We start from the raw sequence: 14,981 nt of genomic DNA, 5'->3' as shown, positions 1-14,981 counted from the left end.
CCACTACCATTAACTACCAGCTCTCTCACTCACTAGCCACAGCAGTTGTGCTGCCCAAACCCACCCAGTTCTGAGGCATTTGTAAGCGTAAGTAACAGAAGTGTTTTCCATGGAAGGACTTCTTTTCTCTAATATTAACATACATATATGCAAAAGAATAACACTATCTTTCTCCTGGATGTCACTGTGTCTTAGTAAGTTGATGTATTGTATTATGTTTCTGGACCTTGAACTTTATAACCCTTCCTTTCTACATCATTACATCTTGTTTATATTAATATATTTCAAATAAATTACTCCTTTGTTTTACTCTTCCCATACTAATAAAAAAAATCTTCAGCAACCAATGCAGCATACATCCTTTCAGCAATGCATCAGCTCAGATTAATGCATTGTAATGTCATTATTAACTCAGTTCTACATGGTCATTTTTCATGTTCTGTTGAAGACAAAATCAAACAAACAAAAATACAATTCATTCCACACTGTCATCCCTTTGTCCTGACCAGAACAACTCGATCGTGTTGAAGAAGGCATGAACCATATCAACCAAGACATGAAGGAGGCCGAGAAAAATTTAAAAGATTTAGGGAAATGCTGTGGCCTTTTCATATGTCCTTGTAACAAGTAGGTACTGGGTACCGGCTCTGCTATGTGGTGTCCAGTTTTTTGTCACAGTGAATGTCTGAAGTTTTTGTCTTTTTTTTCTTTGTCCTTTTCCATCTGCTTCATTCTGTGGGGATAAAATACTTGTGTTTAATCAGAACAACTGGAACGCATCGAAGAGGGAATGGACCAAATCAATAAGGACATGAAAGAAGCAGAAAAGAATTTGACGGACCTAGGAAAATTCTGTGGTCTTTGTGTCTGTCCATGTAACAAGTAGGTGCTGCCTGCCTCATCTCTTTGAGCACTTAAGGCTGATCCCAAAGGCCTTGTGAAGCTCATCCTTGCTAGGCACATGGACAGGATGAGCATGTGGCATGCAGAAAGAACGATTCTGGTTCAAATGCATTCATTTCATAGCATAGACAACTGACTGGGAATTACTGTAGATGCATTAAAATCAGGCATACTGCAGTGAAAGCTTCACTGTTGACACCTTTTAATGGTAAAAGTTTCAACATTTTACACAAAGTGTACTGAGTGGTACTGAGTCCATTTTCCAGCGGACAAAAACACTTGGGGCTACCTTATTCCTGGACACTCTAAATTTTGAAACGTATTTTCACAAAGAAGTTTCATAAACAAAAGAGCTGAAAAAAACTAGAAGAGGTCTTGTTAAACATTGATCCAAATTGTGGATGAAAATCACAGCTTTTTTCATTGTTCAGCAGAAATAGTCCTTGATGAGATCTTGAAAGAGATGTGACGTTTCATAATTGGAACCCAACTTGAAATGGTTTTCATCCTGCCACAGGCAAAAAATTTGACAAAACCTCAACATGCCAAATTTCTTTCGTTTGGGTAGCACGTACACTAAGCAGAAATGTTGAAATGCATTGAATTTGCTTGCATGCCATCACACTTGAACGAAACCGTCCTCCAAGTAATGCCAAGCTTGTTTTAAATGCCAAATGAAAATGTGATGTGCGGTTATGTGGGTGTAGGAAACCGGGGACCAACCCAAAGTCCTTGAGGAATGGCAAATCCAGCATGCAGTGAGTAGGCATGAACCTAGGTTGCAGCGAAAACATTCCTAAATGGTTGGCCAGAGATCGTGCAGGAGACAAAGCAGAGAGAAGTGTAGCAGTGGTATTAAATTCCCTTTCTATGTGAACTTTGTTCACAGCCAAAGCCTGATCCTTCTCCAGTTATCAAGACCAAAAGGAAAGAGAGTTGCCATAGAGTTCATGGGGTATTTTGCCAAAAATCAGAAGAGCAGGGCTAGGGTTTTGCCTTATCAGTCACATTTATTTTGAAGTTAATTCCCTTGGGACAGAATTAAGATACTGCCTCAGGTATTTTACTTCTGTGTACCAAGCCCTGAGTACTTTTTTGGGGTAAACATCTTGCCCAGAATAATTATAGCCTTGATGTGTGATGGGAGAGGGGGCAGGAGGAATGGGAAGGGCTGCATACACCCCTTTTGCAAGCACTATGAGCTCTGACAGGCCGTAGCCCTTGCTGTCCTGCACCAGGGGAGCTGGTGCACAAGAGCTGCAGGTATAAATGCAGCGGAAACTTCACAGCTCCCACACTGTACGAGCTGTAAAAGCTCAGAACTGACAGCCAGACATGTGACAGCGATGGGATTAGCACCTGGCACGTGGCACTAAAACATTTGGCACTTTGCTACGGCTGCAGCGTCATGCTGCAACAACAGAATGACTCTACAGGGGATGGAGGGGGCATGAATTTGTGAAGGGGCCTCTTCCCTTCTCCAAGGCATTCTGACCCTATCAGTCTGGAGCCATATTTCAGAGAGCAGCACTGCTAACCAATGCTCAGAGGATGGATGAAGAATGGTTTTAGAGACTGTTCCCTGAGTCACTAAGCCAGGACCCCCCTGGTATAGATAAGATGATGTTCTGAGGAGTGGAGTGTGGGAGAGAGAGAAATCCATACAGTTCTGGGCATCAGAATCACCATGATCCCCTAAAGCTCTTCTGGCTGGTGGGAGATTAATGGCATATATTTATAAAAAGATTATCCACTTCACATGTAACTCTACCCTGATATACAGTGAAAGTACAGTTCTCTGAGCCTTAAAAATATGTAAAGCTTGATCCTACATTCTTAGGAGATCGAAAATGCCCACAGCATGGAACTTTTACCAGGTTGCATTCGAAAGGACAACTCCTATTGACCGTGAAAGATCCAAGCTCCACCTGTTGACTTTAATTGGAAGTCCACAAGAAAACAAGAGATCAGATTCTGGGTGTATAAAATCATTTACCTCAAACACAGAAACACAGAAACTTTGTCTCACTGACAAAGTTGCACAGGTCCAAATAAAAGGCAAAACCCTGTAAATGTATCTGCAGCAAGAGAATTACTTTCAGGCATTTTAGAAATGCCAAAGCTGATGTATAGTTTTGGAGAACTAAAATTAAACAAGCCAACCATCATATTTTTAAGTCTTGACAAACTCTAATGGGAAATAAGCAACAGAACAGATGAGTATGAAAGATCCTCTTTTAATCTATGTTTTAATTCTATATTGGATCATACAACACATCTTCAGGCTCATTTAAAACTGAGCTGCTTCAGGGGGCATGGAGAGAACATGACACCAGAGATGAGTTTGTCATGTCCTTTCCCAAATCTCCCAGAAGCACGTTCAGTTCCTCCCTCAAAAACCAAGCCACAGGGCTGCTTATAGGACTGATTGGAGCTGATCAAGGAACAGGGAAATCACAGAGATTTGCAGCTCCCAGTGGTTTTGTTGGAAACAGACCCATTTCCAGAATAAAATCACAAACATATACCTGTGGACCCCAAATCCTTACATTCCCCTGTTAAAATGCTCAGTCTTGTCTGGTGACCCCAATGACAGCAGCCCTAAATAGGCTGCACATGTCAATTTTCCACTCTAGGGGTGCCTGGATTTTAATTTTCTATCCACGGCAGCTCAGTCAAAAATGGCTCTCTGCAGGTTAATGTAACTGCCACAAAATACAAATATAACAAGTTGCCAGGCTATTTTTGAAGTCCTGTGGTTTAAAACTCCTGAAGGAAGTGATGATCCTTTTTTGCCTGTGTCTTGCTTATTGTGAAGGCTGTTACTGCTGATGCATTGAGGGTATGATGAACTAGTGGGGCAACTGTGCTTAGTGAGAATGCTTTACTTCTTATTCATGCCTGTAGCTGGTGCATGAAGAAAAACGTAGAAAAATTTCCCTTTCTGATGCTAGATTGCTTGTATCTTTTATTTTCTCCTGCATTCATTTCACTTCTGCCTATTTTACTTTTTGTCTCTGTGGACAAAGGTTTGTACATCAACTGTCGATGTATGATTACTATTTCAAGTACCGATATATTATTTGAAAAATCTAATGAACCCTATGATAAAATCATCCCCAAATCACCTTGGAAAAGGTCAGTGGCTTTTAATGCCTATTATGCCACATACATATTGAAAAAATATCATCAGAAGCCAAATATTCTGCATGGTAAAAGGTTAAATTGTAGCCAAATCTGTTTTTCTCTAAGAGGGTGTGTTGCTGTGATGTGATGTACACACTATACTTGGCAGTTCTGTTTTTATGTCTGTCTGCCAGTACGTCCTCTGTGTTTGATGTCAAAACATATGTGTCACTGAAATGAAACAATGTTTTCTACTTATCTGTATTTCTTCTCTTCTTTTTCCTTTTTTTTTCTTTTTTTTCTTTTTTTTTTAATTTTCCTTCATTCTGGAAACTAAGTCAACATCCAAAAACCTGTGTGCAATGTTGTAGACCTGACAACTGCAATTCACCCTATTGGAAACTAAACCTCTGACCATCACTGTTGTGGCAGTAAAGTAAAAAATAAGCAAAAGACCCACCCCCTCCTTTTATTCAGGGTTATGATATATCGGTATACAAACAATGACCCTCTATCTGAAAAGTCATTTGCTTGATTCAGCTTTTAGCTTGGAGAGGTAAAGAGTTTTGCGTTTGTCCTTGTGCACTTGGAGCTTTGTTACTCATCATCTTTCTCGCATAGGCTTAAATCAAGCGATGCTTACAAAAAGGCCTGGGGCAATAATCAGGATGGTGTTGTAGCCAGCCAGCCTGCACGTGTCGTAGATGAACGGGAGCAGATGGCCATCAGTGGTGGCTTTATCCGCAGGTGAGCCTTTTTATCCACTGTTTTCTCTCTGCTTTCCTTGTCACAGATATATTTAGATTGCTTCCATATGGTCATGAGCTCTGTGGTGCTCATTAACTCCTTCAGAGGTGCTGGGTAATGTGATGGAGCCAGGGTTTTCCACCAAGCGGTGCTCGGATTCGGGTTGATGGTGACTAAGGCACGTCCTAAAGGTTACTGCATCCAGGGACTTCTGGGCCTGAGGGTCACCTGAGCTCTAGTGCAAAGGATGGTGACCCTGCTGGAAATCCTGGAAGGAAGGGTCTTGGTCCCGAGAACCAGAAGATGCTTGAAAACGCAAGCCCAAACCTTTCTTTCTGAGACTGCCCAGATGTGGGCAATAATAAACTAGAAATAAAGTCTGTTTATTTATTTCACAGCAGCACTGTGAGGGTGCAGACAGCCATGGCCAGCCAGCATTGTCCTCAGCACTCCAGCTCCCTGTGTGAACACTTGTCCTGGGGGCCTTATCACAGCTCTCACTAATAACGCTAGTCAAACGCCTCAGAAATGAAGTGTCAGATAAACACTAGCTTATTGCCATTATGTCTCAAGGCATGTAGTGCCCATAATCCATCCTTGCCAGAAGATGCACCAAAGCATCCAGCAGCCCTCCCTTTCTTTTCAACAACAAAAAAGCCTCAGGCTTCCTGCCAAAGCACTGAGCCAAGCCCAGAACCTGAAGAACACTTTAAACTAGAGGTGCACCCCTCCCCTGCTTGTGAGTGTCCTCAAAACCTCAGTGCATGGGGAATGATGTCCCCTTCCTCAGCTGCTGGGAAGCCACAGCTATGGAGGAACAGAGTGGGAATCCCTCAGCTCTCAAATCAAAGCCAGTTTGATGCACACAGCTATATTAAAGGCAGCCCCACTGCAAACTTCCCACGACACACAGGGATCCAGCACAAAGTACCTACTGATTACAGAGCTTATGGGGCATGTATTTAGCAGACAATGCTATCAGCATACCAGTAGGCAAAGCTTTGATCTCTGAAGATTAAGGACACTAGTTTAATAAGTAATTATCTTTCCAAAAACTATTATCCACTTATTTCTTTGGCTGCTGTGATAAAGGGAAATCAGTGTGATAGAAACAATGCTGTCATGCAATCTGGAGCGTGGGATGGAGTTGCCATTTAAGTTTGATGGGTCTGCCATTCAATTTTTTTCAAAATGTCTGGATGGCAGCCCCACCAAAATGAATGCTGGGGCATGATAATAGAATAGCAGTGAAGGAAGTTACACTGCACCATGATTTTTCTGCAAATAGCCTGGAGCACCCTTTGGGCACCTACATGAACACAAACTGTGTAAGAGGCTCAAAGTAGGAATTTTCTGAGCAGCATCCATGGACCTTGCTTTTCCCAGCATCAGTCACCACCTGCCTCTTCAGTCACTGGAGAGCTGAACTGGGCCTTGGCTCAGGCACAAGCTTTTCCTTCCAAAAAGCAACTGCACAAGATGGTGCTAAGAATGAGGGATAAGTGATCTTTACTAAAGCCAGTAACTCTGAGAGAAGCTGCTTCTGTCTTTCACCAGAAATACAGTTAATTAAATAGGATGCTAGGTCAGGATTTTCACAGCTGAAGCACCTCTTCCCCAATATCTCTGTGACCCCAAGCATACAAGGACTGGACAGCGTTCATTAGCCTCTGCAGCCCAAGAAGGGGAGCTGCTATCACTGTAATTCCAGCACCTTCCAGCACCTCCCATGAATGCTAACCACACACAATGTGAATGGGGAACCCTTTCATTCTTTGGGAAGGATCATCACTGCAGAGGGCTGCAGCATGTGGTACAGATAAGCTCAGACAGCAACACCTCTACCAACAGCAGACACGAGCAGTACCAACAGAGCACTGATAACCAGACAATTGAGCCCAACATCCAAAAACTAAGCATGTAAGGTTTTTCAGGTTATTCACTCATTAATCCCTTTTGTTCAAAGCCGAGCACAGCAGCCTGTTCTTCAGGTGACGAGCGATGGAGGATGCAGTGGAGGTTTTGGGCGAATCCCAGTTTCAGGGAGAATCTCCTGTCTCTGCTTTAAAGAATTGGGTTTTTGTTCCTAGGGTAACAAATGATGCCCGGGAAAATGAAATGGATGAGAACCTGGAGCAGGTCAGCGGCATCATTGGCAACTTACGTCACATGGCCTTGGACATGGGCAACGAGATCGACACACAGAACCGCCAGATTGACAGGATCATGGAGAAGGTAAGAGCTGCCTTTTCCGTGAGGACCCCAAAAGGGGCTCTGTTTTCCCTTCTCTGAGGGGAGAAACGGGCCTGGAAAGGACAAGGGACAGAAACAGCTCCTCTCTTCTCCCTCAGAATCCTTGGGCCAAAGCAGAGCTTGCTGTTGTGTATCTGTACCTCCTGTGCAGGCTGGGTTGAACCCTTGCTGTTGAGTTTGCCACACAGCTGCAAGGGGACCCCTTAGTAGACATCAAGGCTCCTTTTCAATAGCTCTGAAAAAGGACAAGTGCCCTAAGCTATGCTGAACTGTGGGGTTTGGATCTGACTACCCTGGCACTTCCTGGAAAGTTTCAAATCCTCTGGGCTTTTCCTTCCTCGGAAACCCCATGAGCAGCTCAGGATTAGATCACCTGCTTGGAGGACCAGTCCTCAAAGAAGGATGGGGATTTATTAAAATCCCAAATCTTTGCCATATGGTAACAGTGCAGCCAGTTTTGTTGTGCTGCTTATAACAACATTAGGACAGAGATCTACCTGCTCTCTTGGGGGTGTGTGTGTGCGTGTGTGTGCGTGTGTGTGTGTGTATATATATATATATATATATTTATACATAATTGGGCCCCACGTGGCCGCAGTGGAATACAAAAGCTCAGCATTAGCTCTGCAGAATCACCATGTAAAAAGGCAGAGAGCACTGTTCCAGTGCCAGACCTGCACTGCAGATTTCTGAAGCAGAGAGCAGCCCCCTCCAAGCCTGGCTGGGAGCTCACTGCCATCCTGAGATCCCAAGATCTGCAGGCCATCTGCATTGGTACTGGCAGAGCTCCAGGCACAGGCAGACTGAAGTGACATAAGAGGCTAGATCTTCATCTGGTGTAAAACCAACACAATGCTCCGCTTCCGTTGAGATTTACACAACCTGAGGAGCTAACCCAAGGACTTACATGTGGTGCTTAGAGTTAATTCTGACCTCAAGTGGTAGAGCTGGTGCTCTTGAGCCTTCTTACACATGCATGCCTCCTCAAACAAGCAGGATGCTCATGCCTGTTTTTTGTGTCAGTTGACCAAATCAGAGCCTAGTAATAAAAATGAAGGAAAATACTGCACTGAGGGATTCACTCCAAGAGTTTCCTTATTGAAGGCAGATTCCAGAGAGAACTGGGTCAACTACACATTGTCTGAAGGCTGGGAAGATCATCCCTGACAGAGAGGCAGCCTCCTCGTGGCTTGGCGTTGGTCAAAAGTCTTGCTTTATAAAGCTGCATATATTTGACTGTACTGGAAAATGCACAGTATCACTGGGATGCCATTATGCACCATTTCATATTTCCGGGAATAGGAGGAGCGTTGGGGGAAGGATTTACTGCTGCTATTCATATGCAAAGAACTAGAAAGCAGCACATCAGTCTATACTTTGAGAAGGGATAGGGAGTTTAACTAGGAAGCCTATGACATACATTATTTTCTCAAAGCAATGAGGACGTGCACTATTGTGTTCCCCCTCCCTGCTCATGTCACAGTGGCAGGAGACATGCCCTGTGGATGGAAATCAGTGGCATCCTACCCATGCCTGCAGGATCCTATCCCAAAATACAGCAAGCCCAACAAGTTACTGTTCTCCTACCAGCTCAGGCTTGCAAACATCTGGATTTTGAAAACATTGACCAGGCCCTCTGTGCACATAAAGCACATGGGCCAAACCTCTAACAGTGCATGCTGAGAGCAGTGAGCTGAAGGACCAGCCTTCCACAGCCTTGTGGTCTTCTCACAGACTTTGGCATTTTGTACAGCAATGGCAAAATAACATTGGCAGCTAATGCATTTATAAAATCACCCAGGGCCCTTGGCTAAGGAACAGCAACACATTTGTGAAAGATGGATTTGCATCGTACACAGAGGAGTCGTCATGAGAGCAGCACAAATATAAGATAGTCTTCAGTCTTAGTGAAAAATAAGCCAAATTTCTCAGATTAAGGACATACAGTAATGAGGTACTAGAAAAAGGAACACAATATATTAGCAAAACCCTCTAATAAAGACAGAAATAATGGTTAGCTGGATAACAGCAAAACCTCAGTTGCATACACACCCAGTCTGCAATGAAATAAGGCAACAGACCCTCGTCCCTCTCACAGCAATGCCAGGGTTGTTTTCCTGACCAGCTGGAGCACTGTGCTTTGGGTCAGTTATGATCATTAGAAAGGCCCTTGGCTGGCACACTTTGCAGAAGTTGGGGTGCATCACAAAGCTAAGCCAAAGTACCCTGGGATGCATTATAAATGCTCCTAAAGGATTTATGTTATACTGGATGCATGCACCCAAACCAGAGCAATCTCATAATGCAGCCATGTAATCTGATCTATCCACAGTAATCAGGACAGCAATGAATAAAAGGCTTTCTTTATCCTTTCCTCAGATCTGAGAGAAAGGGACAAAACCCAAAATGACAGTGTGATGAGTAGGTCAAATAGCACCATCACCAAAAGGGCCTGCGCCTAAAATCTACCATAAATAGGAGGCTGGGAGGAAAGTAGAGGGGTCTCAAATCACTCTGTCTTGACCTAAGTGGGAAGGTCAGCACAAAGAATCCCACTGCCTCCAATGCAACATCATCCACCAGACACAGGAACACGATGTTTCATCACTGTTCGATGAATATTCACTCATTTCGTGACAAAGGTAACTGCTTCCAAACCCACTAACTTTTTAGGTGGCCTTTTGGCAAAAGCACACAAAATTGTACTGTGGTAGACAAGGTCAAACTCATGGCTAAAATAAAGGAGTGTGGCTTGTAATAAGTAGTTTTGCTGATTTATGCTTGTTGAGGAGCTACAGCACTAAGAATACACATAGCATTTTCCAAAACAATTACTGAGAAAAGCCCAAGACATTTCAGAAAGATTTATTGCACATCAGCATAAACATTCTTAAAGGATTCTTAAATACATGTGGGAAAGTTGCTTCACCATTCTGTCTTTGTAAAATGGAGATTTAAAATAAATCTGTACAATTTGGATACACCCCAGAGATATGGGAACAATCATCAAAGCTAACAAAATGCAGCCATCAAACCACAGAAAGAGTTTGCTATTGGAGCCCATGCTTTTAAAGCAGCAACACAATTCTCACCTTTCCCACAGGTCTGGTTTTAAAAATTGAAACCATTTTCTATCTAGTCCCTCTGCTAGAATAAGTCGGCATGGCAACGTGGGCTTGAGTGGAGTTTTGCCAGTTCTTCTCAGCTAAAACAGTGTCTTTAGTCTCCAAAATGAACTTCTGCAGAGCTACAGAAAGTCATGGCCCAAGTGTCTTCCCACTCCGAGAGAACTGCCCAACCTCCCAGGTGGTGCCATTTTATTAATGGCATTTTATAATCATGGCGCGTGTTACCCCAGGGAAAACAGTGCAGTTAATGGCTCAGTCTATGCTGGACTAAATTGCAGTTTGATTGCTTCAAATCACAGTAGAATCCCTGCCTTTTCTTAACTCCTGTTTATGCTGCTGCCCCATGAAAGAGGCTACTCTCTCTTGCAACTACATTGGTGAACTTTGGAGTACTGGCATTCCTCTCACCTATTCCCTTCCTTTCACATGCAGAGCAAAGATATCCAGGCTGATCTTTTCAAAGAAATTTATCTTTACCAGCATTCCCTGCATCAGCGAATCCAGCTTCTCTGCTCCAGGAGTCGCTACAGCGACCAAAATTTTAATTTTGGCTAGTATCTGATGATCTAAGTTAGACCACAGTCTGAGTCCACTGAATCTCAGCGGGCTCTGAAGCTTTTCCCCAGCAAAATGCAGATGCACACCCCCAGTCCTCATGCTGTCATCCATTACCATCAGTACCACCAGTGCTGTCAACAGCACCAGCTATGGATCTGGCACAGCATTTACGGGAGTTCAGTGCAGCTCACCACAGACAGAAAGCTCTGCTTGAAGGCTACATGAAGTAAAACTAGAAAATCTGTAATCTCCTTTTGGGTCCCTCATACCACTATCAAGAGCAGCTCTCCAGTATTTTCAAGTTTCATTCTTCCGTGACCCAGCCAAAATTATGGAACTGCCCACAAAGCACTGTCATTCTTCCCTGTACTCTTTTCTTCTCTCATACTCTCTTTCCTCCCTGTACTCATCCCTCTCTTTCCTCTGTGTTTCCCCAGGCTGATTCCAACAAAACCAGGATTGATGAAGCCAACCAGCGTGCAACAAAGATGCTGGGCAGCGGTTAAATGCAGAGAAGTGCATTTCCTTTTAATGCTGTCCAGCAGGGCAGCACCTTCATGCTTTTATCATGGTATTTATCTACTAGGTTTGCACACATGCACATATCAGCCCCATTGTAAATGTTGTCCTGTGTAGTTTGTCAGCTTTCCAAAAATGATACTTGTAATTATTTTTTTCTAGATATCTTTCTTTCCAAAGGTTGTACATAGTGCTGATTTGATGGCTATAGCTCACTATGATGTTTTTTGGGGTTCTTCCTTTCCTTTCCTTGTTTCTGTTTTGGATTCCTTTCCTTTTTTTTCCTTCTCATTTTTCTCTTTTTTTAATGATGTTTGCTGAATGACAACACTGTTGGAATGCTAAACGTGCTGTTAACCTTTAAATATACAGTATTGTTCTTGTAAAACTGTGACATTCCACAGAGCTACTGCCATGCTCCTGTCTTTGGGTATCATGATGTTTAAGCACTTAAACCTGCTGTCTTCAGTTCTTCATTGCCATTATCTGTTGTTATGATTTCATGATTAGACAATGTGAAATTATATTACTATAACAAGCATTGCACTAAAAAGTGATGTGATTTATGCAGTTATGCATGAGGAATAAATAGACTTTTAGACTCCTACTTAAACAAGAATTTTCCCATGGCAGTAGCACACCAACAATGACAACAAAAGCATGCTCAGTATTCGGACTCTTTTGGGACTATGTTATACCAGCAAGTTTGCAGTTGTGCCACTTTTTTCTTGTTGATATATATATAGTTATTAATCATGATCATTTTTTTTAATTATGAAAAAAAGAGGGATTTGGCACTCACCATTTAGCCATTGCCAGCAAAATAAAAGCTTGGCTGAAAATATGTCAAAGACAAAAAGAAATAAGTGTAATATATTGGGTTTGTCTGCTGCTTTTGAAGACTATCTTTTGGAGGAAACAACTACCATATGAAATGGTGCAAAGAAATGTAATTTTTATAAGGCTCTCTCTTACTAGTCGCTATCCCCATGTGGTTTGTTATCAGTACAGTTCTCTGTTGCTTACCTAGAGCTATGCACACCAAATCGCTGAGATGTTTAGTAGCTGACAATTAAAAATAATTAAAAAACCTAAATGAATGAACTCTAGATAAACTGTGAGATAAATATCATTTACAGCATGTAATATGAAAATTCCTTATGTCTCCTGTCAGTTTGTGAAGTGATTGACATTTTGTAGCTAGTTTAAAGATTATTAAAAATTATAGATCTCAGAATCCATGCTTGCTTTATCCATTTGTTGCCCTACGTGTCAGTGACAACTTCTTATTTGCAAATAGCCTGGGAGAGGAAGTGCAAAGTCTAAAGACTCTTTACAAACTGCTTTTGTATTGTGTTTCGTGGGAAACTAAAGATTTTGGTTTGCAAAACCATAGAAAAGCAACTGCACTAAAAATTACACTTGGTACATTCCAAGTGACTGTTATTTTAAATAACCTGGCTTGGATTGCCAAACACTGAATCAAAGTATTTTTCTCATGTTCAAGGGAAAGAAAAAGTGACATAAATGTTATGGTACAGAAGGATACAGTTCCTTAGTAGATAAAATACATTGCTGTAGTGGATTTAGTCATGTGCTAATACACCTCTTTTCAAGGAAGGCTTTGACCTACAGAATTTGGATAGTCTGCTAACAATAATTTTCTCAAACGACTAACAACAACTAGGGTTTGCTGCCAATGAAAAGCGTTATCATATTTTCCCAGGGTTTTTTCCCCTATATGGACAAATTAGAATTAATTCTGCATGAGTGACAGTTCACTCATGTATCTCACATGGCCATAAGTCAAAATACACAAAGAACATAAATGCTTGCGTAATTAAAATTGCATGATAATGCAGACAAGCTACATTTTCTTTAGCAGCTTTTTATTTTTGGTATCTATTAAAAATTCATTTATGCAAATATTTTCCCCCACTACTTCAAACCAAAGAATAAACTTCAAGCAAACACTTTTAATCTGCTGACCATTTCTAATCCTATCTGTTGGAGCATTCCAGTATTTGTGACAGCACAACCATTCTGCAATGTCAAAGCCTACTGGGGGAGGGCAATAATCATATTGGAAAATGCCTCACAATGGGAACATGCAAATACAAGGATATTTGCAAAGGGTGAGAAATAGATAAAAAAGTAATGAAGATGTAAATGGAGGTATTATTTTTTGTATTTGACAAGAATGTACCCTATTGGAAGAGACTCATACTTCCAAAAGCCATTAAAGCTGATCAAAAATATAATTGTTGCTGTGAAGGAACATGTTTTGACATCTGTTTTCACGTGGAACAAAGATCAAAACCCAAACTACTGGAACTTTTTGCCAAATGGGAAGCTTAAAGAACAGAAACTTTGAAATGTTTCATTGCAGCTGTCTTTGTAACCTCCTCCACTGCATGCAGGGTCTTCTATGAGCTGGCTGAAAATTACTTCAGTAAATATGTTTATTGAATTTCTCTGATATTTTTGGAAATTGACTCTTGTAGGATTAATTATTCTTGAAAGAATGCAAGGAAAGGCTCGATCTCATGTAGCTTATCACTACAACAATCTGCTTTTGTTTGCTGAGTTTTGTGCAACCCAAACCCCTGGTGCAGAGGCTGACTCAACAGGAGGGAAACCCCAGATGTTTTAATTCCATTGCCTGGAATGTGGCATTTCCCTTTTTGTCCCCTTTGTCCCTCTGGTTGGCCCCTGGGTCCCTGATACACTGCAGCCTCTTGCTGAGGCTGAACAAGCACAGGGCAGAGTTACCCGCTTGAGGAAAGGGACATGGCAAGGGGCTGGACTTACAACTCTCCCCAGATAAAATGGCCATATTGAAAGGCACAAAGCTTGATAAACTATCTCTTATTCTAGACTTTTAATGCCATTTCACCAATGCTTTCTAGAATGGCAAGACCCTCATGTTGTTGTTGGTTTGAGGTGGTCGTAGGGAAAAGGGCTCTTAATAGTCTCAAGTGGCATAGCTGAATAAACCACTCAGCTGGATAAGTTGAACAAAAAGACAATGTCTGTTGAGCTCTAAAAATCATACTTAAAAACTTCTTTCATGCATTCTCCTCCTTTCCTAGCCTAGGTGAGAAATGGCTATATAAAAACAACACCAAGGAAGGATATTTGAATGTTATTCCTCAACAGAACAAAATTCATAAGTAGTGTAATAACTCATGAAAAAAGAAAAAAAATACCTTCATCAAATATCTGACCTGATTTCAGCAGGGAGAAACTAAGAAAGAAAGTTTAAAAAGGTAAGTAAGAATCAAAGTGAGTCGCCTCTAAGAAACCTTAAAACTTTTAGGATGTTAATGATTCCGAGCCATAGCACAAATGCAGAGCTTTTGAACTCAAGAGTGTTACAGCTTTATGAAGCGACACCAATGCAAGAAAAGAAACTACGGATAATACTCAGCATCTTGTGGTTGACAGAGCACATGTTATGAAAAATGAACGGATTTGATGCAAAGGTAAAGTGAAAAATAACTATTATTCTTGAAAATTTGGTGATGTAGTATATATTAAAAAAACTATGACTAAAAAAAATCAATATTGCTTGATTTTAATTTGTTTTCAGGAAATGTAAATTATATTAGCCTACATGGACAAAATACATCCTTCATTTCTGAAGAAAACTAAATATGCCAGAGTTAGCACAGCAAATGTAAAGCGCTCCCTGAGAGAGATGTCTGTGCCATGTGACATACTTATTATAGATATACTTTTAACCTA

At 41.5% G+C, this 14,981-nt stretch overlaps 1 protein-coding gene across 2 annotated transcripts in view; it reads left to right on the top strand.

Moving 5' to 3' along the window:
- The window catches only part of SNAP25 (synaptosome associated protein 25), a 61,369-nt gene extending 47,874 nt beyond the window's left edge, over window positions 1-13,495 (top strand). The window contains exons 5-8 of one of the 2 annotated variants that reach the window (XM_036379833.2): window positions 510-627; window positions 4,651-4,776; window positions 6,867-7,011; window positions 11,153-13,495. In XM_036379833.2, the coding sequence (XP_036235726.1) occupies window positions 510-627; window positions 4,651-4,776; window positions 6,867-7,011; window positions 11,153-11,221 (458 nt within the window). In that variant the 3' untranslated portion in view covers window positions 11,222-13,495. Of the gene's footprint in view, window positions 1-509; window positions 628-764; window positions 883-4,650; window positions 4,777-6,866; window positions 7,012-11,152 lie in introns of both variants that reach the window. The other variant, XM_036379832.2, reaches the window with a different exon arrangement.
- Window positions 13,496-14,981: the final 1,486 nt, after the last annotated feature.

Source organism: Molothrus ater, chromosome 3 (genome assembly GCF_012460135.2).
Source record: "Molothrus ater isolate BHLD 08-10-18 breed brown headed cowbird chromosome 3, BPBGC_Mater_1.1, whole genome shotgun sequence".
Taxonomy (NCBI): domain Eukaryota; kingdom Metazoa; phylum Chordata; class Aves; order Passeriformes; family Icteridae; genus Molothrus; species Molothrus ater.
This window is presented reverse-complemented; position numbering and strand designations above follow the sequence as displayed.